The 23,496-nt window shown below is 39.8% G+C and overlaps 4 protein-coding genes and 1 non-coding gene across 6 annotated transcripts; 2 read left to right on the top strand and 3 right to left on the bottom strand.

Annotated features, from left to right (window-relative positions):
- Positions 1–1,810: 1,810 nt before the first annotated feature.
- Positions 1,811–3,762, bottom strand: LOC146698262 (secretory phospholipase A2 receptor-like). Its single transcript, XM_085472650.1, has 3 exons — positions 3,545–3,762; positions 2,841–3,459; positions 1,811–2,457 (listed from the first exon to the last, which is right to left on the bottom strand). The coding sequence occupies exons 1-3, from the start codon at positions 3,658–3,660 to the stop codon at positions 2,257–2,259; spliced, it is 936 nt and encodes a 311-aa protein (XP_085328776.1). The 5' UTR covers positions 3,661–3,762; the 3' UTR covers positions 1,811–2,256.
- A 961-nt stretch (positions 3,763–4,723) lies between these two features.
- trnaa-ugc (transfer RNA alanine (anticodon UGC)) lies at positions 4,724–4,795 on the top strand. The gene has a single exon. It is a non-coding gene; the product is annotated as a tRNA-Ala (tRNA).
- A 1,776-nt stretch (positions 4,796–6,571) lies between these two features.
- Positions 6,572–11,182, bottom strand: LOC146698260 (uncharacterized). The gene is made up of 6 exons (XM_085473310.1): positions 10,909–11,182; positions 10,476–10,590; positions 9,871–10,097; positions 9,235–9,382; positions 7,887–8,009; positions 6,572–7,797 (listed from the first exon to the last, which is right to left on the bottom strand). Exons 2-6 carry the CDS (start codon positions 10,558–10,560, stop codon positions 7,715–7,717), a joined length of 666 nt encoding a protein of 221 aa, XP_085329436.1. The 5' UTR covers positions 10,561–10,590; positions 10,909–11,182; the 3' UTR covers positions 6,572–7,714.
- Positions 11,183–11,881: 699 nt separating this feature from the next.
- cd22 (cd22 molecule) lies at positions 11,882–17,080 on the top strand. 2 transcript variants are annotated; one of them, XM_085473307.1, is made up of 7 exons: positions 11,882–12,002; positions 13,167–13,517; positions 13,614–13,835; positions 13,924–14,196; positions 14,383–14,464; positions 14,565–14,598; positions 14,703–17,080. In XM_085473307.1, the coding sequence occupies exons 1-7, from the start codon at positions 11,963–11,965 to the stop codon at positions 14,736–14,738; spliced, it is 1,038 nt and encodes a 345-aa protein (XP_085329433.1). In that variant the 5' UTR covers positions 11,882–11,962; the 3' UTR covers positions 14,739–17,080. The 2 variants fall into 2 exon arrangements, with proteins under 2 accessions (XP_085329433.1, XP_085329432.1); XM_085473306.1 differs by lacking the exon at positions 14,703–17,080 and having other exon boundaries at positions 14,565–14,689.
- Positions 17,081–18,475: 1,395 nt separating this feature from the next.
- Positions 18,476–23,462, bottom strand: LOC146698258 (lachesin). Its single transcript, XM_085473305.1, has 8 exons — positions 23,067–23,462; positions 22,820–22,962; positions 22,505–22,587; positions 22,201–22,406; positions 20,320–20,580; positions 19,592–19,903; positions 19,332–19,431; positions 18,476–18,539 (listed from the first exon to the last, which is right to left on the bottom strand). The coding sequence occupies exons 1-8, from the start codon at positions 23,119–23,121 to the stop codon at positions 18,479–18,481; spliced, it is 1,221 nt and encodes a 406-aa protein (XP_085329431.1). The 5' UTR covers positions 23,122–23,462; the 3' UTR covers positions 18,476–18,478.
- Between the last annotated feature and the right edge of the window lie 34 nt (positions 23,463–23,496).

Genomic DNA, 23,496 nt, shown 5'->3' with positions numbered 1-23,496 from the left:
CGCTTCCCCACTGGCGCCCCCCTCCCGGGCCCCGCCCCCGCCCAGGATCGTCGATGGGGGTCCTGTCTACGCTGTCCGTCGGATCTTGGACTCCCGTCCCCGGGGCCGGGGGGTCCAGTATTTGGTGGACTGGGCTGGCTACGGCCCTGATGAGCGCTCCTGGGTGCCGTCCCGCTTCATCTTGGATCCTTCCCTCATCTCGGATTTCCGTCGCCGCCGTCCTGGCCCGTCGGGTGCCGGTCCTCGGGGGGGGGGGGGGGGGGTCCTGTCAGCCGGTGATCGGCTGTGATCAGCTGATCACGGGGCCGGGGTTAAAAGAGAGACGCCATCCACCTGTTCGCCGCTCAGACATCAGTCTCTTCGTGTCAGGAGCTCCGAAACTCTGCCGACGTCAGTCTCCGCCTGATTCAGCAACCGTGAGTGACAATCCCTTTCAATCCTTTTTCTCTTCCCGGCTCCACTCGCTCTCTGTCTGTAACGACAGTTCCGAAGCCACGCTTCGTGCACTGATCATTACTAGAATAACTGCGTGTCTGCTCCAAACCCACCGCTAGCCTTCGCCGCGCTTGGGTCTAGCCAGCACGCCACACGGGCACGCCGAATTACTGTGTGTGATCCGCCCGACCGTGACAGAAACACCATTTTTACGAAGGTGTGAAGAGTTAATCTAGCTGTGTTTGCTTTTGCAAGAGAACTACAATGTTTTGATTATTGGGTGACAGGTTTTCTTATCTGTGTGAAGAGTTTTGCAAAATTAGCCAATAGTTACAAAAAATGTGCTTAAGCAATCAGAAAAAACTGTAAGTCCATGCTGAAGTGGCAAAAACTGCAGTTCAACACAGACTCTTGTGATAAAAAGTCAAATTTTAGAGGATTCAAAAGCATATTTACTCACTGTAAAAAGGCCTTTGCATGGTTTCACCATTCATAACAAAACTGAGAAGGGTGGTTTATTTATTTATTTATTTATTATTATCATCATCATCATTAGTAGTAGTAGTAGTATGCATGTATGAGGCCACCTCTGGCTTCATTTCATGGCTCAACAGTTTTCTCTGGTATCAACTGCCTACTGTTATATGCTACTAAGTCACTCTGAGAGTAGATAGTTAAGCATACTGTAACTCAAATTTGTGTATAAAATGTGGCATGTGTAAGACTAATGCAGACATTACGCAGTGGAGTTCCATCAGGAAAAGTAAGGCAAGTAACGCTTGCCTTACTATCACATTTAGAAATAGACATTAATTAAATAATACCGAAAAAAGGGATCTCTCTCCTTTCATTTCAGACAGTGCTGTCATAAAGCTCCTTGCCTGTTTACATCCATCCGTTACATTATTGCCATCTGTATGGTGTATCCATCTCCTGTTAACAATGGCTTGAACTGGGCAAGCTGAGAGGCCAGGAGCTTTTTTCTGTTTTTTTTCACATTTGCATCATCGATAAACCTCTGCCATGTTAAACAGATGTGGGGAATCATCTCTGGATGCCTTTCAGTGGTCCTCGACACTGACATAGCTTTGACAGGCATGATTTGCTCGTCTTGGTTCAGGTGTCCATTGTTCTTGTGGTGTTATCATTTGGAGGATTGAAGGTGAAAGCTTTTGCAGATTGAAGAGCTTTGCTATGGGCTCAACATGTGGTCATAAATATTTTGTACTTGTAAGTCAGTTTTGTACTTGTAAATCAGGATTTGTATGTGTAAAAAGAATTTGTGTGTGTGTAAAATTTTTTGTATGTGTAAAAAGATTTGTGTGTGCGTAAAAAAGATTTGTGTGTGGACTTAGCCAGAAAAAAACCCTGCAAGTTACAAGTACGAATTTTGACCCTGTTTTTCTTCCTTTCATCTGATTGGTCAATATCATGTCAATCACAAATGTAACAATCCAATCAGAGAATAGATGGGTTTTCAAGAAGTCATCTAAAGTCATTTAAGGTCCTTGAATAATATATCTGTCATTAAAGGAGCCTTTGTCACTGTAGCTCAAAGCCATGTAATGCTTTCGTGTTTTAATGATGCAACTGATCTTGCCTGATCTGCACTTCTCGTTTTAAAGTATCTACAACCTCAGAGTACACCGTTGTTTTCAGAGATCATAACATATGTATATGGTATAATGTGTGTTACAATGAAAGGATTAATAAATAATATTAGCATCACACTTAGCATAGATTTGATTAGTGCATAACTCTAACGTACAGATAGAACAACCATTACTATCGCATTTGATGTTAAGCTGCCAGTTTCATTCACTATGGGGTCACTTCAATGCAGACAAAGTTTCTTCTGTCTGCGCAGTCCCTGATCATCCACGTGCTGTTTGTGTCAAACTTGGACAAAGTCCCACAGTGTTCCCAGTTGGACGGACAGTCCGGCAGCATATCTTTGGGACCTGGTTTGTCTCCATTTAACCAAAACCATTTTCCTCCCAGGAAGCGCAAGCCAATCCAAGCCTGAGAAACACAGGACAAAACTGGGAGAGTCACTCCTGGCTGTGGAAGTGTTGATATAAGAGATTTCTATTTGCAAATTAAGCCGGACACAAATACTCATTACCGAGGCTTTAGTGAAGCCTTTCCTGAAATGAATATTGATCCTTTTTTTAATTTACCCCCACCCCCTCCTTCCCCCCCCATGCAGTTGTTTTGTACAGTATAGATTTTAAACACATTGGACATGAAAGGACATCTCCACAGCACAGCCTGCCTTAAAGCACTGAACTAGTAGAAAGAGTAAAGCCACTTGAACGTGAACTCCTCTGGTGTTTAATGCAGAATCTATGAACAAGTGATGCATTTAGAAGAACATCTATAATTCAAAACTAATAAACTCAAACCTCATCAGTGGTTGCTCTGTAGATCCTGTCTCTGACATAGTTGTACTGAGAGACATCGGTCAGGCTCAGGAGGTCGTACGTACAACCAGCACATGATGCTTTCATCTCTCTGCAGTGAATCAAGGCGTCCTCCCATGTCTTGTTCTCATTCACCACCACCAGGTTGTCAACAAAACAAAAAGGGTTAAACTTTTCAGAGCAAGCATAGCCTACCCAGCCTCCGATAAAAGCATGCAAAGAGCCACAGTCTGCAGTGAGTGGCTGTCCTGGTGCCCAGTTTCTGTAGCTAGATGCTAAACTACCCGTCCAGTTCCAGGTCTTGCCTCCCACTCGATACAGTCCAATCCAGCCCCGTTTGTCAACATCACCTGAGTTTACCTGGGTGACAGTGGCTAGGTAACCATAGTTTTCCATACAGCACTTTACAGCATCATACCAACTGAGCATAACAGTGTGATACTGGATTACATCACCTCGGGAACAGTAGACATTATTGATACTTGAACATTGTGCACTGTACCACATGAGGTCATCTCCTACAACTGCACAGTAGTCCTGCTGTGCAGAGGCCCATTTGCTGGTATGTGAGAGGTCATCACCTGAGACACCTTCACCTGTTCTGAAATCAACACAACAATCATCTCAAAATCAGCATAAACAGACATGGATATTGACATAAAGGTCATTTCAAAATTGACACTCACCTTAGATTTATAGACTTCCAGAATGAGTCATCTTCAGGATCTCTGAGCAGACCAATCCAAGTGTTTGGGATATTCCTTTGGACCAAAAATGGTATAATAACTTTCATATTTATCATCTCCAAAGTAGCCAAGTCAACATAATGTGTCTGGCAGAATAGTCTTGCTTGTGTCCAGTTCCTTTTCCCAATAAAAATTTGTGTGTCACGTTCAATGTTTCCTTGTAAGCCACAGGCAGCAATGAGTACGAGGCAAAGTGCCAGTTCAAAGTTGCTTTTCCCCATATCTGCTCCTGTTTGGACAACAAGCCACACAGATCAGTTTTCAGAGATTGTATTTGCTGTCAGTCAGTTTATGATGTGATCCGTGGCTGCTGAACAGCAATCACCCTGCTTTTATAGCAACCAGCTATGTGATCAGTGCCACCTACACACACCTCAACATCCAGCTTACCAATAGGAACTCTGCACAATTTCAAATACATTTCAAATGGCCCTGTTGTTGTACTCTCCTGTTGTCACCTTTGACTTTGTTCTTAAAGATGCTCTCCTACTCTACTGTGACACTACATGTTTTATTTTATATTTGTTGAAATAGTTTGGGAAAACTCTTCCTTTCTCTCTAATTGGGAAACTAATTGCATCTGTTTGAGAATGTCTAATTTCTTTCTTAATAAGTGTGCAATCCAGTTAACTCCCACTACTACTAATAAGTGAGGTTTTAACAACAGCTCAATCATATTCAGTCTTGTATGGAGCTTGAAACAGAGTTAATCTTAGTTCAATCTTAACCCTGTATCCCTAGCATTACCCACTGCTAAAACCCCCACCAAATCTGGTATATATTTATACGATATTTGCATGAATGGGGGTCTTTGCTTCTTTCAAGCAGTTACAAAGGAAATAGGGATTGCAAAGTAACATCTTATCCCTGCTACCTGCAGGTAACGTCAGGTATAAATTAATTTTGAGACTATAATAGAGAGTAGCATGTAGAAAAATATGTTAAAATCCCACCTGACGCTCTCTTGTCTGCAGGCGCCTCCTCTTCTGCTAAGCGGGAAAATTACTTTGGAGAATGTATTCCAGACGACATTTGGGAGAACTGCCTTGAAAACATACAAGAACGCTTTCCATTGTCTCATTCAGTTTAAATTCATTCCCAGGCTTCATTATATTGTCAGGGGATGTAGCTCAGTGGTAAAGCACATGCTTTGCATGTCTGAGGTCCTGGGTTCAATCCCCAGCATCTCCAGGTTTTTATACCAACAAGCTTCTGAGCTACAGCTCAAAACTTCTACTGAATTTCCTGGAGGAATCCACCCGAGGGATTAATAAAGTTTCATCTAATGTAATCTACTCCGAGTTGCTGTATAATATGTATCCAGAGTTTTTGACTATCCCACAAAATCCAGCTTTTTTTGGCTGAGATATGTACCCCAATGTATGCGGTCACTAAGAAACTGTTTAGACCAGAACCTTTTTTTTGCTCACTCATGGTGTTTCTGAGACTTTCAGAAACGTTTTCTGTCATATTGTCTTTTAGCAGGCAATAAATAAATAGATAATAAATAGACTGCCCACTCAACCTGACAAATACACTCCATCTAAAAAAGATAAGACACGCTGGGGATGACAAGAGATGTACCTGGAAAGACTGCTGAGTGAGTGAGATTCTACATTGGACTTATTTGTGGATGTGAGAAGGATTTTTATTTTCTTTCTTTTCTGCCTCCACATCAATCTTTCCCTAAAGTTTTCATAAAATGTAGGTGTGTCTAACAAAGGATCAGACGTTTCTTTCTACTAGAAAAACCATGACAGTAAAAGTGGCCTGATCTCATTTGCTCCTTATGTAAGAAAATGGGAATCGTAAAAAAACAAATTTTAAGTAAGCACATAAAGTGGACCCAAATGCAGCCATGTGTGGTGGAGTAAAAGGCTCTGATGCTCTGTGTTTTAAAGCCCCAAAGAGATTTTCTACATTCAAATCCAGCCAGTCTCTGGGCTTAGTTGGCAAATTAAGGTTAGGTAAATGTCTGAATTTGAATCTTATTCAATATGACAGGCTACTGACCTCTGTCTCTTTCACGAGTCTTAGTTATTGGTCCAAATGACTGAAGTGCAGAAGAAGATGATGAAATGATAAAAGAAGATATCAGCAGAAGGCAAAAGAGCAAAGGACTTTCAAACTGGATCTGTTAAAATAAAACCTTTGGTATGGTCGGCCGTTCTGAAATATTTAACTGACTCAGGATAATGAGCCAAACATGTGAAGGGAAAATCCATCAGTTATCATCATAAAGCTTCATAATTCATAATGTGGATCAGCTGTGGACTGCCTTTCTTAAGTTTGAATATAAACAGAGAAGAGAAGAGAGTACAGTCTAATACTCTAAAACCATCTGCATTGTTGAAGCCGGATTGATATAAAAGTTCACTTTAACTAGAACCAAGACTGCAAATGAAAGTGATGTGCAGTTATAGGTAGAAAAATCAGATTTTATACAACAATTTGTATTTGTTGTATAAAAATGTGGAATTTTTCATAGATTCAACTAAAGAAATGGGAGCAGATGTTGCGCCGGATATTGTGATGTCTAATCGCATTACTGACTCGTGGTTGCAGGGACAATTCATCTGGGTGTCTTGTTCTAAAGTGAATACAAGAAGGTCTGACCAGCACAACATTATAGAAGGAAAAAAAATCTGATGGTAAACTTCCTACAGACTACAGAAGAAAATCAAGCCTACATCTACAACAAATGTCATAGACATAGACATCCAGATATCTCATTAAACACAACGAAAGGCCGTATCAAACGTAGTTTTTTATCTAACTTATCTTCTTAGGCTTTTCTGGGCCTGGATTCTACAAAAAACATGGTCATAGAATGATTTTTTGATATATTGATTAGGAGTTAGAGCACCTAACCTGCTCCTCTAATAACTAATGACCCAAGATTACATAGTGACCCACAGAGCGAATCAAACAGCTCAATATGGAGAAAAAAAATCAGTAAGGGCTGGATTAAAGTGCACTCAGCTTTTATTTTTAACATCAGTGTGTCTCATGAAAAGTGTGAGCAGCTGCAGCAAGATATATGTAAAGAAACATACAAATATATTTAATATATGAAAAAATTAAAGTAGAATGCATAGACGGCAAATAACCACATACACACAAAGCATAAAGAGTGATACACCCTGAGCTGTAAAAACTTAAAGCAACTCTGCTCTGTGCTGTCTTTATGGAAAAAGCAACATATAAATATAGATGCTCACTTCATTCAATAAACTCCAGTACATCAACATCTACAGTGTACTTTTAATTTATTAGCATATGCAAATTATGTTGACTAAGAGTTTTTATTCACAGTCATTCTTTGATGATCAGCTTTTCCTCAGAGTAAGTGCTTCCCTCAAGTGGACAAACTGACCTACTGTTAAAAGCACATGTAGTTCCTGCATTAGTGAGCAGCCCATTGTCAGGCTGAAAGCCTTCAAAAGCAGGCATAAATGGAGCAGAGAGAGAAAAATGTCAGTGCCATGTAGTAAAACATGGCACCGACTGGCTACAATGCACCGTCATTTCTGTCCTTTTCCTTCCACCTGGAGCTGAGATGAAAACATGTTTACAGATTCAAAATCATCAAGTGATACTAAATTACTTGTAATCACAATTTCAAGTTTAAGTGGCCTAAATCACATCGTCCTTTCAATAAGTAATCAGAATTGGTACAGGTGATTTTTGCGTCGTTGCACTGCATAAATGTGGAATTATAATATTTCCAAAATAAAACAGCTATAAAATACCAGTGTTGTTTTTCAAGCTAAGAGAACGACTTATTTAGATGTAAATGAGCTCATTGCTCTTTGTCTGCCTGATTTTTCTTTTCTCTACACACATACATACACTAATTTTAAGTAAGTAAGCAAGATTTATTTGGCTTGTGGTCACGAATAATTTAAAGCGTGAGAAGAAATTATTCAAAGCATCTAAATTGAACAGATCAAAGTGTAGGAACAGATTGTCTCGTCATATCTATGAGCACTTTCAGTAAAAGTATTGATTTTAAACATTTGCAACAGCATTATCTCCAGACCTTGGCTCAGTCCAGCTCTCACTTTAGCTAGCCTGGTAACAAAATAGAAACAGTTTGTGTATCTATTTTCAGTCTGTCACATCCTGACTTGATTTCTTCTTTTGTTCCGTTGATACAATAGTGATCATATCATCTTCGGTTTCTTCCCCACCTAAAAGCACAGACACATTGTATATTAATTGTCAGTCTATTTATTCTTCTCAGTCATTTCTTGTGCTAATAAATTTATCCATCACTCACCGAAGCATTCCTGGAAGGACTCAGATTTGACCAGGAAGGTGTATAACAAAGCTGCCACTAACAGGACGCCAAAGAATCCTCCAAGAATACAGCCAATGAGAAGGACATTGGTTGCACCAGTATCTAGGCATAAAGTAAAAATAAAAACAACATGAGTGCAAAACAGGACACCGCCATGTAAAGGAAACTTTACATGCTGTCTCAACTACACAGGCTTTTCGTGGTCTCTGCAGATTGAGCCAGCCTTGTTGCATCGTGTTTAAGAGAGGTCTCACCTTTCAGAGGGTATCATTCTTTTTCTCCTTATCAGAGGAGAAAAAGATCACTATATCTAAGATTATAACTGTATCTGGATCCTATGTATCCAAGTCATGCCATGAACAGATATGATGAAGAAGGCTTTCAGTTTTAAGGCATTCCTCAGAGATGAGCACCTCCCTGTAGTTTGTGTGCTTAGAAATGTCCAAAAATCTCAATGCCCATATATGGATGAGCTGGATGATGTAACCAGAGCAGCCCTAGTCTCGGCAAAGTAAATACATTAGAAATTAGACTTGCACCTGATTATGTACTGTGTGTGTGTGTGTATTTAACTGAAAAGGCTGAAAAGACGCATTGCTTATTACACTTTCAGTTTGTCATAAGGTGCGTCCTGCTTCGAGGTAGGTAAAACTATATGCTCTCTATCTCCTCTTTTCTGCCTCACTCAGTCCTCTACTTCCTGGAGAGATTGAAAATGAACACTGACAAAAAAACAAACAAACCACTCAATAAAAAGCTAAAGGGTTAAAATGACTGCACATTAATGAAATGCTGCCAAATTGAAGTTAAGAATCTCATATTGAAGAAACAATTTGAGTTTTAGTGGTTTATCTGCAAAAAAATGATCACTTAAACTTGTTGCCATAAGATGTAAAAGCTGCAATGCCCATTGTCTGTGGAAAGTCACTAAGCTCAGGGTGTCCTCTTGGCAGTACAGCAGGACTCCATAGACTGCAAACATTTTGTTGGGCACAGTGGTCTCAGACTTAGTGTCCCCCACAGAGAATTGACAGGTCTTAGTGTGTAATGTTGAGGTCCTACAATTAAGAGAGAAAACCCAAAAGTCAGATGATCCCCTCTGAGAAAGAACTAGGAGATGATGTTATTTCTCCTTTTAACCCCCTTTTAATGGTAAGAAACTACGGGAAACGCTCAAAGTGGGGCAACCATCTGATTAAACTGCAACTACTGAAAGGTACAAATAAAGCGACTTGGACCTGAACCCAAGAGACTACTGGATTGAATTAAACTGAAGACATGCAACGTTAGGCAATGCACTTAGTTTTACTGTATTTCAATACTTCACCATAAACATGCAGGACGGCAGAGAGCGCTCTCGGGTTGCTCAGCTGCTGACAAACTACTCTTGTGCCGTTGTGGGGCAAGGCAGTTCCCAGGAGGGTCCACGTAGCCAGCGACTCTCCATTCTTCATTTCACAACGTCCATAGACAGCCTGAGGATGGAGAAAGAGGAGAGAAAGGAGACTGAATAAGGGATTCAAAAGTGCTTCAAAAGAAGACGTTTTCATAGGGTGATTGATGGTGGTCAATTTACAATGTCAACACAATCTTAACACACGTAAGACGATGATACTATAAAATGATCCTGGGTCGTTTGATGGGGATGAGTTGAAAATGCACCATAGTGCAAACATGTTAAACTCATGATTGAATGTCCTTATAATGACCACTTACAATGAAAAAAATGATTATGCAGACACGCTTAGAATATATAAATCCACGGCACAGTGAGGGCTGCTGTAACCTTATTGTAAATGTGACTTGGTTCTACTTTGGTTTCCTAGAAAAGCTTTGTCATATTTGTTCCTCAATGTGCACATCCTGTTTCTGCTTCTTCAGAAAGACTCCCTGTAATCTAATAGCAGCTGTTTCCTGTCAGAAAACAACAGTCACATGGTCACTCCCCCCTCCCCTCCCTCACCTGGGGGATGTCTTCCACGTGGCCACCGGGGCAGGTGAGGCTGTAGTTGTGATTACTCCCATACAAGGTAAACGTGAGGTTCGGATGCGCTTCGGGCACGCCACAGTGAAACACTGCAGGCTCTCCCACACCCACTGAGATGTTAGATGGCTGTGTGCTGTACTTGAGAGCACCGGTGCTTGGAGCTTTGGTGGTGGTGCTAGCAGTACTCAAAGTTGTGTTTTGAGCTGGAGCAGTGATTGGGTGATCAATGCATGCGCGTGAGAGAGAGAGAGAAGGAAGAAAAATGATCAGGTAAAAAGTAAAAAGTTGCAATTTAACAAATGCACTGCTAACCCAAATATATCAGCAATTTCTATTTGGTAAAACTAAAGAGTAAAAAAATTCTTATAGAAAGTAAATAACATCAAAGTTATTTCACAAAATAAATACAAAACAAATATCCAAATACAGAGTCACACCTCCTCTCCTAAATGTATATCTAGCCTAATGACTGGAATGAAATGGATGGAAAGATTTGCGACGATGGAATGAGGAAGCGTGAGAGAGGAATGTCTCAGTGACTGCAAAGTATATTTTGGAAGTCATGGATGTGGTTGGTTTACCTGAGGAAGGTGTGCTGATCTGGAGCACAGTCAGAAACAAGCACATCAGAGGAAGCGCCCTTCTGCTCCTCATTTCTCCGTCCATATTTTCTTCACTATAGTTCCAGTTAGTAACCTGCAAACAACAAAAACTTCATAAACCATAAAAGAAGTTCAGTGAATGCAAAACCAGGTTATACGGGTGCCTGTGTGCGGGAGTGTGTAGATAACCAGTTATTTATGCAACCATTCTTTTCATGGGTGTAGTGCAGCAGTAGATGAACACTGTTCTAGAATTAGATATAGCAAACTGAGAGTGTTGACAACAACATAGTTTTAAAAATACTATAAATTAAACATACATGCAATCTAACATGCTGCTCTATGTCACCTGAGCAAATGACTTACTTTTTTCATTTTAGAAAACATATGAATTTCAAATGAAATTACTTACACTGAGCACAAAACGAACTGGAATTTCCCAACCAGCTCTACAGAAAGCTTCCTTATTTGAAGATTGTTTGACGGTGCCTCTTTAAAAAGAAAATCCTATTTATTGCACAGATGTGGTGGAGACCGGCCGCTGTGACGAACATCTGCGCCCACTGTCCATAACAGTGTCACTGTCCTCACACTTCTTACCCTTCGCTGCTTCACTTCTTTCTGCCTATCTCCATCCGCTCGCTTCAGAAGTTCAGGACAACAGGGCGCTTTTAGGAATGTGGAGAACTTCCTTATGTGCAAGCTGGATTGATGAAAACAAGTAACAAACAGGTTATGCAGGCCCAGCCTGAACCGATTATAGCTGGGTCAGACGTCAGGTTCGCGCACGCGCACACACACACAAACAAATGTCTTAAACCTGTCTTCTTTGTTCACCCTTCAATCAGTGATGCTTCTCTTTGAATGGTTTAAAAAAGGCACAAGGGACAAAGTTCATGGTAAATGATCGTGACCTGCCAGAAATGCCTTCCTTCTGTTAGAGGGTTTTCTTCATTTTTACATTTTGGTGTTTGGCTGGATGGAAAAAATAATCGAGGGGCATTTGTTTTCAAAGTTGTCATATTTTCATTACGAAGTGAGAGTAATAACAGAAATGGAAGTTGAACTAGTGAAACACAAGTTCCCCATCTGCCAGCTTATAAAAAAAATCTTGAAAAAAGTGAATAATAAGTTACAAATAAATGAATATTTGCTGTAATTTATTTATGAATGGGTTTCACAAATGTTATTAAATTAGTTTAAGGCCAAAATAAAACCATTCTGTCTTCTGTTTTGTTGTTTTTTCACCTGACTTTAAATTGTCACATTTTTGGCAATGAGTCATAACGGAGGATGGGTGAGAGACCGCTGAGCCCTCCCACTGTCTGAATCTCAAGTTCATGCAGAGGTCTCAATGCAACTCTACAGAGCAGAATGCAGAAATGTGTAGCTGGCGTCTACTGTATCAGCTACAGTAGACGCCAAGACTTCAAAGCTGTGTGGAAATATTGCGCATTGATGTGGAGATGATGATCGCAGTGCTGCTGCTCCTGACTGTGAAGTCAGGTAAGAAGATTATTTATCAATTGAGTTTTAAGATAACATAAAAGCTTGGAATGGAATAAAACTTCTTTTGATTGCAATTCTAGACTTTTTTTTTAAGTATACTTAGTAATTATCTGTTATGTCTACACTGCATGGGGCTGCTTTTACTTTGTAAGAGCCAAAGAGTGAATGTGGAACATGAGGATAGAAAATAACACAGTTGTTAAGATGACTGTACCTGCTGAAGCAATGATGCATCAAACAGGAATAAATAAAAAGATGAGACAATGAGTAGAGGGATTATATTATTCTGAAAGCAGGTACTTTCCAAGATTCAAATTTTTACAACCAACCATCTTTTTTTCTTCAAAGTTTCACTTTGATGTTTTGGACTTTCAGTTGCTAATGTGTAGCAGTGGAAGACTTAAATGCTGAAACAGTTAAAATGCTGTTTAACTGTTTCAGGATGTGTGATTTTCAGCGACTGCAGACACTCAAATACAAAAAAGTACTCAGTGGGATTTTCCTCTTTGAAAGTTAAAAGGCAACAAATGAGCAAGAAAAAACATTGATGAGGATGAGAACAGCAATATTATTCTCCTTAAATTTTATCGGAACCGATTGTAATCCATCAAATATGAAAAGCTTGGTAGAGAGCTGCCAGAAGAATATTATCTGATAGCAATTAGACAGTCACGTCACAAAAAAGAAACACACCCAACCTCTACTTGCTCTCTTAAAGGAACCTACTTACTTTCCTATTCTGTACCCAAAACACGTACCCAGTTTTCACTGTGGCAGTTCACATGCACATTTGAAAGTATTTGCATTACACGCACTGCTGGCAATCATGTAATCAGGTAATTTCCCCTGATTAACTGACTGTTTTAGTATCTGTCAGGTCAATGTTTGGTTATTTGTTTCAGTCTGAAAAGCCAAACCAAAATGATGACAACAAAAAGCTGCAGTTAGTGGAGGCCGAATAAGAGTGAACAGCAGAGTGATCTTCACCTTCTTGTTGTTGCCTTGTTTTGACAACTTCACTTCCTCATTTTTTTGTAAGAAGTAAAAAACACACTGTTCAGCGGTTTACTTCAATTTCCCCTTTACGTCTTGTCTTTGAATTCTCCATAATAATAAAAGAAACTAACAAAATATGTTCTGTCGTGTTTCATCACCTGTCAGCAGGAACTGTGAGTGCTGCTCGGTCAGTGACATTTGAAAACCCAGATCTTTGTGCTATAAAGGGATCATCTGTGACTTTTAGGTGCGTATACAACTACACAGCTGGGGAAACTGTTAGAACGACTGGATGGTACAAGGGACGTTTGGAAAATGGTGTCTGGAAACGAGTTGAGCTTTCAGTCGACCTTCTGTCGTATCGCCATCGTTATGAATATCTTGGCGACCAGCAGCACAACTGCAGCCTGAAAGTTCATGACCTGCAGGTTAATGACACTGGATATTACTACTTCCACTTTGGCACGGATACGATAGGAATGCGTAGCAAAACTTCTGTGCATCTGACCGTCTCAGGTAAAGTGATTTTACATTAAACCTGCTCTCCAGACTTAATGTTTCCAGCTTCTTGTTCTTTTTTAAAAAAAAAAAATTTAACTGACCCACATCCAGAGATGAGAGCCACAGTGCAGCCGGAGAGAGTGAGAGCTGGAGAAAAGGTGACTCTTGAATGTGTGACATCGTGCCAACTTGGAAGCACACTCTGGTTCAAAGATGGACATCCAATGACAAAAACATTGTTGTGGGCGCAGGCAGAAGACACTGGGAAATATTCATGTACTGTCAAGGGGTATGAGTCAGTGCAATCACACCCTGCTGCTCTGGATGTTCAGTGTAAGTAGATGAAGATAATATTGATTCTTGCAAGCTGAGTTTTTACTCATACAACACAAAGTGCAACCAGTGACTTTGTTTAATGCAGATTCTCCACTGAACGTGTCTGCTGAGGTGAGTCAGGCTGGCCTCCTGTCAGTGGGCAGCAATGTGAATCTTACCTGCAACAGCGCTGCTAACCCTGAAGCAGATAGTTACACCTGGTACAGCTCCAGCTCCAGGCTTCAGGTGGCCTCGGGCCGGGTGCTGTCTCTTCCCTCTTTGGAGGTGTCCCACAGTGGAGTCTATCTCTGCAAGGCCAGGAACAGTCTCGGAGAAAGCAACTCGACGGCGGTCCTGCTGGAAGTGGAAGAAACAAAGAGTGAGTCTGTCAGGCGAGTGGGCATAACCTATTGTTCAAATGATGCAAATTATTAGTAGATATTTCATAAAATTGTTAAGAAATCCAATCTAGTGGCTCAAAAAAATGTGCATTTATTTTTACATTTTTGCAGAGGAAACTATGCAGGCTTGGTCATTTGTCATTTTCTCCTACTTTTCTTAACAGTTGATCGTGTTATCCTCCTTTTTGGTATTGGAGTCAAAGTGGTTTTGATGCTTTTCCTTACACTGATTATTATCTGGGTTCGGTAAGTGAATCATACCAACTATTCCTAATTTAGTAGCAGTTGGATGATTTTGAATGTTTTTGTGCTGTGTTTGCAAACGTCTCTCGTTTCCTTGTTAAAGGAAGGGGTGGTGTAATCCTGCTGGGGACAGTAAGGTGAGAAGGATGACACGTTGGACTCGGGTCTGTTTGAAATATTGATTCAAACTGATTATAACCGTCTCTCACAAAATGTCTAATGCTGTCCTTTTATGTTTCAGATGGACAGCAATGATTATGAAAATATGACAATGTGAAATGGGTAAAAATAACCCAGAAAACAAGAATCCACACATACTATTATCATTTGCTAAATGTTGTCAGTACAAAAGCAGCAGGCTTTAAAGCAAGTTTTAGAGATAGGAAACATTTTATGAAAGTTTGACCTTATTCAACCTTGAAGAAGAGATCAGAGGTCTAAAGTAACATGATATTTAGAATATCCATATACAGCAGGTAAAACTTGTATATAATATAATATAATATAATATAATATAATATAATATAATATAATATAATATAATATAATATAATATAATATAATATAATATAATATAATATAATATAATAGGGGCACGGTGGTTAGCACTGTTGCTGCACAGCAAGAAGGTACTGAGTTCAATTCCACCATCAGTCTTTCTGTGTAGAGTTTGCATGTTCTCTCCGTGTTTGCGTGGGTTCTCCCCGGGTACTCCGGCTTCCTCCCGCAGTCCAAAGACACGCTGTTAGTCGGGATAGGTTAATTGATTAATCTAAATTGCCCATAGGCGTGAATCTGAGTGCGAATGGTTGTCTGTGTTTCTATGTGTTAGCCCTGCGACAGACTGGCGACCTGTCCAGTGTGTACCCCGCCTCTCGCCCCATGACAGCTGGGATAGGCTCCAGCGCCCCCCGCGACCCTGGAAAGGATAAGCAGAAGCGAATGGATGGATAATATAATATTTAAGCATTGACTACGTCAACAAGTAAATATACTTCCAAAGGTGCTAAACTGATCAAATCCACACATTATGCAATATTTTGTGCAAAATCCTTTGTTGGTGACTACAGCTTCAAAATGCCTCCTATTTAAAGAGAAATTATTTGCATGCATTGCTCAGTCGTGATTCTTCCACACAAACAGTCCTGATGGTTCAGTGGACCCTTTCTGTGAACTCTGACCTTTAGTTCTTTCCATAGATTTTCACTTGGGTTCAGGTCAGCTGATTGGCTGGATCATTTTAGCAGCTTTATTTTCTTCCTCTGAAACCAACTGAGAGTTTCCTTTGCTGTGTGTTCGGGATCATTGTCTTGCTGAAACGTCCACCTTCATCTTCATCATCCTGGCAGCAGATACATTTTTTCATTCATCCTTCCTTCAGTTATATTAAACATGTTGGCATGGTGTTGTTGGGGAGATATATGTAGTGCCTTTTAAACATGGTGTGTTTTTTGGCATCTAAAGAGTTTTTCAATTTTGGCCTTGGCATTGCTTTCTAATTACTGATAGATTTCCTCTGGTGCCATGACTTTCCACATCTTTTTGCGTCTCCCTTTTTTCCTGGGTTCAATACTTTTTCCCTGTGTCATTTCCCATTATTACACCTAATTTGTGGACATCTGTGGTTTATTTCCCTTGCATGTGTGGATTGGATGGGTTATTACTGACATCTGGTGAGAATTTCATGTCAATAGCACCTTTAGAAACACATTTACTTAGAAAATTGGTGACATGATAAATACTTATTTTACCTGCTGAATCAGTCCTTATGTGCACAAATGTTGTTAATAAAAACAATGGTAATATAAATGTAGTTGTAAATAGCTCTATATAGCATTAGTTACTTTTACCTTGGAGGAGAGGTCAGCGGTCATGTGACATGAAATTTAAAATCTTCATACAGTGCTTTCTATACGTTGCCAATACGCACCACACTTGATGGTCTTATAGTCTCTAAGTTATAAGGATTTTTATCTTTGTCCAATAAATGATTAACTTGACCTAGACGACCTTGGTGGATGTAAGCCAAATTTTAATGGATCGTTAACGTGACCTCACTCTATGTTCCTACAAAGTTTTATCGGAATCAATTCAGATTTTTAGCTGACAGACAGAATGACAAGCACAGAAAACATAACAGGTTTATGCAGAAAGAAAGAAGAAGAAGAAAAAGCTGAGCTGCAAGGTTGCCTTCGTTAATACTGGGTCATTGTTCAATTTCACGGCGCAGGGAGGGAGAAAATATAAATGTTTAATTCAACAATTGAGGCCCACAAGCCTTAGTGTGAATAGGAATTCTCCTGGGTGAAACTGAGAGGACATGTGATCTCTTTAAGTCTTCCTTCACACCAGTGTGTTATGTTAGCCACATTGCTGATGTGTGGACATATGGCTTTCATTGGTTACAACACTTTCTGCTCCCCCTTGAGTTACAATAAGCATGTGCATTCTCTTCTGCTCACAGGTCACATGACACCATCGCTCTCATAGTCTTTTCTGTTGCTAGAACTGTGGTTAATGTTTTAAAATGTTCAATGTTAATTGTAACAGAAGCTTGGATAAATATTTGCTGCCATATAACTGTATAAAGATTATTGTGTAAAACTTGTTGCCTTTTGATCTGCTTCCGGCTCTTCTTTTTTTAACTATTTTTTTTTAATTTCCAAGTTCAGTTTGACTTTGAAAACGGTCCGAAGTCTGAGTTTTGTAAGTTTTGGTCCCACTGCAGTTTGCTGGATGCTTTTCAGTATAAATTTCAGCTCGTGAGCATTTAATGAAATTATAAGTTGGCACTGACAGCACAATACATGCTCTACAGATCACATGAAAACATCAAATGGCTGCAAAAATGTGTATTAAATGCAACTTGTTACAGCTAAGAGTCACATGTGCAAAACTGTCTCTTTGGATAGTTGTTAATGAAACACTTTATTGTTTATTAAAACAACTTTGCACGTCACACCTCACTTTAATATGGCAAATCAAACAAAAGCAAAATCCTAAAATAGTGCAGTTTTTAGATGTCTGGGTGTTAGAGTCACTGTCCTCTTGGTTTTCATCCTCTCCCACTTCTCCTCACGCTCTGCTCAGTATCTGCTGGAGGCTTATCGCTCTCAGGAGTTTACTCAAAGCCACACAAACAGGATCCAGTTGGACTTGCCAGCAGCACTTAATTGGGTTATCATCTTCGCAGTCATCATCACTGGCAGGCCTTCAGTAATAACTTCTTCAATGTTTTCTCTTTCTGGACATTGCTTGTACATTACCCGGTGCACTTTGTGCTGTGTGGTTACAACCCTGTGTCAGGAAGTGTTAGCGAGATCTCCGGATGTCGCCTGTAGTCGTGTTATGCAATGAACCGTGGAGGATATTTAAATTCAAATCTGTTACGGCAACACTCCAACAAACTGAAGCGAATAACATAAAATAATAAAATAAAATACAAATAAAATAAACTTAAAAACAGTAATAAATAAATTTGAGGTCATATGAAGGGGTGACATTTGTTTCCTAGCTTCTTTCTTTTGGAATAAAACCTTTTCTTAGAGATGCATCACTTCATCCTCGACTCAGTACTAGGCTTAATCCTAAAGAAGAAATGCATTTAAACTAATGGAAAACAAGCGGGTGAAATACATTCTGACGGTGCTCCATTGTTCGCTTCTTTCTGAAAAGGAAACGAAAGCTCAGGTCAGTGCTTTGAAATCTGTCGCATCCTGCTTGCTTGAATGAACATTGATGTTTATCACATGAGCTGCACACGCTCACAGCTGGTGAGAACTGGTGCCAAAATTTGATTACCACCTTAGACTTCAGCCATAGTGTAATAATCATTTAAAGTTAATGTGATGTGGTCTTACTTTGGGGAAAGTGATGTTAGTAACCACACAGGAGGAGCTGAAGAAAAATATTTGCTCTGCGTGTGTGTGTTAGAGAAATGTACAGATCTGTTGTTGGTGCATGTGCTGCACTGTGGGTAAGATTCTAGGTAGAATAAAGCCTGATTTCACTGACTCTTTAAGGCTCTGACGCAGTTGCAGTGAGCACATATGACTGACGTCTGGATGACTTCTGTCTCCTGAAAGCAAAAAGAACAAAACATTTTAAGAATAAAGACATTGTCACTGCAATCTAAAGTCACTTTTCATGTTATATAATGAACTAAATTCATTAATTCATCCTTTCAGTCATATTTAAACCTACTGTTTAACTATTTTGGTTCCTTAAATGATCAAAGTTAGTAACCAATCAATCTACCTCAGAGATTTAATTAGACTCAACTAGACTTCTAAAAAGGTATTTGATATATGAAATTAAAATTAACAGCAATCATTATATACTGTATATTCAAACTTCGGGCCATAACATTTTTATGCATCGGTGATGACTCAGCAGACAATATTTTTTAAAAATATATGATTATATAAGAGAGACCCAAGTCTTGAAAATGAAAATGTGCACATATTTAACTACATCATGTTCAGTGTTATAGTTACAGTACTATGTAGAAACGCTCTGATATATGGAATTAAAATTTCACAGGACTCATTATATAAATTCAAACTTCCTATCATAAAATTTTTATCCAAATCTGCGATGGTCGAGCAGAAATCTCGTGTTGATTTGAGATAGAATGACCCAAGATAATTGATTGATTTATCTTTTTGGTCATATTTAAACCTAACCTTTAAGTAATAACTCATTTGCTTAAATGATCCACGCCAGTAACCAATGACTCTGACTTAAGCAATGACCACTCTCATTTGATTTTAATGAAATTATTTCACACATATTGTGCACGAGCCCAGCTACAGGGACTGTGAAGTGAATTATGATGAAAGTTACTGGTTGTAAACAAACAAAGGCCCACCTTATGACACAGATGGCTATGACAACAATAACCAGAAGGATTCCAATGAACACTCCAGCAATCACCCCTTTTCTTTTTCCAGAGAGGGGTGGGATCACAGCTGCAGTTGACAACAAAATACACATTAGTAACACTTAATGTTTGAAAAAAATGGATATAATGATATTGTGGTGGTAAAGTTTGGCTTTATGTGATGTTTGACACTGTAGGCAGGGAAAGGTCTTAATATTATATTAAGACCTGCCTCTTCATACACCTACCTCTGGAGGCTCTGGGCGTTATACTGAAAGTCTGAGATCCATGTCTGTTTCGTGCCACACAGCAGTGCTGCCCAGATTCCTCAGTGGTGATGTTGGCACTGCTGGATGTCTGGCTGCTTCCTGTGGTTGTAGCTACAGTTCGTCTGCCTTGATGAAAGCTTTTGTCTGCGTCACTGAGACATGCTGCACCCTGGTACCAGATGTATGTGTGCACGGGCGGGTTAGCATCACTGCTGCAGGTCAGAGTCATGGGGAGCTCGTAATCTAGCTGTCCAGCAGGTGACACTGAGACGGTTGTGTTTCGAGGAGCATCTAGAAGGAGGCATTAGAGATAAGTTAAATCTTCAAGTGAGTTTGATTCAATTCAAATCAGTTTTATTTATATAACACCAAATCACAATAACAGTTCTTCAAGGCACTTTATATTGTAAAGTAAAGGCCCTACAATAATACTGAGGAAACAGAGGAAATAAAAACTCTGTAAGAGCACTGCTTGTATCCCTGTTACAAAAGGTTAACCCAGGCTTAATGCGGAAGTTTCTTACTTTTAGAATTTCTCTAGAAAGAGTTAAAATGCTTCGTCAGCAGCACATATTTTAAGCTTGAAAATTTTCTTTCTGCTCTTTGGAGTTCTGTGTGTCAAAACAAGCTTAATAAATAAACAGATGAATGACCTTGTATATAAATGTTGATCTGATTTTTACATTTATAACAAAAGCTTGACTTACACTGCACATCAACTGGTAGTATGGTTGAGTTATGCACTTTGGCTCCAGTTTGCATCTGACAGTAGTAGCTGCCAGAGTCATCTGATTTAACTTTAGTAATATTCCACACCTGTCCAGTGTGTGTTACGCTGTTACTTGTGCTCTTGTGCCAAGTCACATTGGCCTGTGACTCTGCAGGGCTGCAGCAGGCCAAACGTAAGGTTGCACCCTCTGTGATGCCCCTGGATGGATTTGCTAAGGCAGTGACTGCACTGGGGAAGTCTGAAGGGAAAAAAAACAGAAACAGACAAAGCACATATGTGGTGAGATTATTATTTCATATATTCAAATGGAAAAAACAATCATGAATTACAAAAAGCTAAAAGTCAACAACTTTTAAAACACTATCCTAATAGTTAACTAGTTCATTTTTGTTAATGAGGACAGTATTCAAGGAACAAGCTCTGCAGCTGAAAAACAAAGCCAAAGTAAAAAAAACAACAACAAAACAGTTCCTCTAACGGTAACTGGAGGCTGACTCTAAAAGTGAGTCAGCCTCCATAGGTGCACATGTAAAAATGCGCAAATAGAGCAGAAGGAAGTACACTTACAGCCTGGTGTCTGTAGTCTTTAGGTACCCGTCCAACAATGCAACAACCAAAATACCACATTTGAGTCTAAAAAAAGTGGTTGGTAAGCCAATGGGTGGAGTGATTTATATACCATTTGTACATGCCTATTTTCTATTTAAAGGTAGGAGGAAACCACTATGAATGCTTTCTATTCCATTGTTTTTTGGGCCATATCACTATTACATGTGATAGTATGTATGTACTATTTAATTTCTTTATAGATCCACAGAAGACCACCAGTTTTAAAGGACAGGACTCTGATGCTCTCATATGCATGCAGAACCAGACAAGCTATACCAAGACATAGAGCTGAGAGGCTCATATTAAAGCACACACACAGGGAATGTGTTTTAATTTAATGCTAAACACTATTATTCCACAGTGTCTTAACATAATCATATAGCTATTTGCTGTCATTTCTCACACCAGCTTTATGTAAGACAGACAAACTCAACTCGATTGCCTCTCAACAGGTTATAATATCTTTTTCTCCCAAGCTCTGCAAATACTAACCCGTCTTTAATGTTTAGCTCTAAGAGTAATTTGACTACAACCTCAAAAGCATCAAAGGTTATGAAACAGAGTCTTACATCAAGATTACTTAAACCCAACAAGTCGTCGGTTTCACTTCAGCTTCTCATAAATAGCACAAAATGTCAGACAAAGGGTTGCACAAAGGAAACTGTTACTGAATATTGCAATGGTGCTAGAAAAAGCAACGAGCTTTGCTAAGCAGTCATTTAAGAAATACAGTAAGGTAAACTGTAAACGCTGCTAGCTTTAGGTTATTGGACAGTAAATGCTGGTCTCTGACTGCGCTGTGTTTCTGACAACAGGGAATCACACTCAGATCCATTCATCAAGAAAACAAAATAAGAAACAGAGCAAACAGAGATATATTCTGTGACAAGGAAGTTGAGCAACTTACAGAGAAGTTTTTTTTTAATCTTACTTACAGAGAAGTTGACCAATACATAGCAAAAGAAAGAGAAAGACAGACAAAACCACAATGCACATAGAAAATAATAAGGGATGTGTGGTTTGTCTTTAATGGTTTGCCAGGTCATACTGATGTGACTCATCCAGGGTATAAAATGATCATGACAACAGGAGGAAACTCATAAAAATAGATATAAAATAAGGTATCTTTTCTTGCGTACTTTGCAAATCTATAAAAGCTTTTGAATGATGGGGGGACGATGCGTTTGCTGATTGCACACCATCATTGTTAACGATGAGAATGATATTTTTACTCATTTAAGGTTCACACCTGCCACCAGGAGCTGTACGCCGGCCTGCTCTGGCATCTTCTCTGTGGAGTGGTTGGTGATGAGGTAAAACACGTAGGTCCCGCTGTCTGACTGCCTTAGATCAGTAATCCTCAGAGAGCAGACCTTGCTTCCTGGTTCTCCCAGGTACTGCACCCTGTTCTGGTAGGATAGATCTGGGAAGATGTGATCGCTGTGGTACACGTATCTAACACAGACAGAGGGAAAAGCAGACAGACTTAGACACCTGTGCTCTTTACTTCCACCCTCGTGTGTGTTTCTGTGACTTCAACACATCATTGTTACCTTGCCGTAATACACCGGCTGTCTTCAAGGCACCACATCTCAGACAAAACCATGTACTTTTGTCCTCCTTCACCTCCTCCACCCTAACAGATACACAGAGCTTTTTAAATCAGTGGATACTGTAAAGTGGAAAATTCTAGATTAACTTGACTGTATCTGTTCAAACCACACCCAAAACATCACCTGTAAGCTTAGCATAAAAACTAATTTTGGCTAGTTTTTATCAAAGAACTGACACTTGTTTTTATTCTGACTGCAGTTTTTAGCTCTTAATGCACAGTATAACTGCTAACAATGCCTTCTTTATTGAAATACCTGAGCAGAGGGCCACCCCTCTTCCCTGGTTTCATTGGAGGTCTGCGGGTAGTCATAGGAACACGGGATTTCTATGGAAGAACCAATCACAGCACAGATGGGACCAGATGGGAGATGAACTGACCAATCACCAGCAAGAATACCTGTAATACCAACAAAAAAACCCCCTAAATTCTAACCATCACTGTCTTTGCGTGAAGCTCGGATCCCAGCATGACTGCTGCAGCGCTTTTATATATGTACCTACCTTTAAGAGAGAGTGTGACCAAGAGCCAGCAGTTCTGAGCCATGCCTCCATGCATCTTTTGCCTTCTTTGCTGTCTGTTTAGCTGTGGTGCTCTGATCCTCCCAACCTTCTTTGGCTTCACTCTCACCCTGTCTAACAAGGCGTCCTCTTCTAGTCTTTGGGTAATTCAGTGCAGTTGTAAGTGTAAGTCAAATGTCAAATTCCCTTTTATACTATCTGCCAACGAGGAACTAGGACCGTGACTAGGCTTTCATGTCAGTAAAGAGAACTTGGTGTGTGTTTGTGTGAGAGAGAGGGTGCCGGCTGGTGGATACTGCATGCATCTGCTGACTCAGATTGAGGTCAACAAGTTCAGTATAATATACAAAATAACAGCTGACAGTGTTTGTCTCAGTGAGCTTGTGTTTATATGTCGGTGCGTTGAGCTGCG

Source organism: Copadichromis virginalis, linkage group LG11, assembly GCF_057382275.1.
Source record: "Copadichromis virginalis isolate Kocher_CV1m ecotype Utaka linkage group LG11, C_Virginalis_male_GT1.1, whole genome shotgun sequence".
NCBI classification, from domain to species: domain Eukaryota; kingdom Metazoa; phylum Chordata; class Actinopteri; order Cichliformes; family Cichlidae; genus Copadichromis; species Copadichromis virginalis.
This window is presented reverse-complemented; position numbering and strand designations above follow the sequence as displayed.

Coding starts and splice junctions, on each gene's coding strand:
- LOC146698262 (XM_085472650.1), bottom strand. CDS start 3,660: ATGATAAATATGAAAGTTATTATACCATTTTTGGTCCAAAGGAATATC. Junction 3,460..3,544: donor TGGAAGTCTATAAATCTAAG/GTGAGTGTCAAT, acceptor TGTTGATTTCAG/AACAGGTGAAGGTGTCTCAG. Junction 2,458..2,840: donor ACAGAGCAACCACTGATGAG/GTTTGAGTTTAT, acceptor TGTGTTTCTCAG/GCTTGGATTGGCTTGCGCTT.
- LOC146698260 (XM_085473310.1), bottom strand. CDS start 10,560: ATGGACGGAGAAATGAGGAGCAGAAGGGCGCTTCCTCTGATGTGCTTG. Junction 10,098..10,475: donor GATCAGCACACCTTCCTCAG/GTAAACCAACCA, acceptor TCACTGCTCCAG/CTCAAAACACAACTTTGAGT. Junction 9,383..9,870: donor ACGTGGAAGACATCCCCCAG/GTGAGGGAGGGG, acceptor CTCCATCCTCAG/GCTGTCTATGGACGTTGTGA.
- cd22 (XM_085473306.1), top strand. CDS start 11,963: ATGATGATCGCAGTGCTGCTGCTCCTGACTGTGAAGTCAG. Junction 12,003..13,166: donor GCTCCTGACTGTGAAGTCAG/GTAAGAAGATTA, acceptor ATCACCTGTCAG/CAGGAACTGTGAGTGCTGCT. Junction 13,836..13,923: donor TGCTGCTCTGGATGTTCAGT/GTAAGTAGATGA, acceptor TGTTTAATGCAG/ATTCTCCACTGAACGTGTCT.
- LOC146698258 (XM_085473305.1), bottom strand. CDS start 23,121: ATGCATGGAGGCATGGCTCAGAACTGCTGGCTCTTGGTCACACTCTCT. Junction 22,963..23,066: donor GGTCACACTCTCTCTTAAAG/GTAGGTACATAT, acceptor TTGGTATTACAG/GTATTCTTGCTGGTGATTGG. Junction 20,581..22,200: donor CGTACAGCTCCTGGTGGCAG/GTGTGAACCTTA, acceptor TTTTCCCTTCAG/ACTTCCCCAGTGCAGTCACT.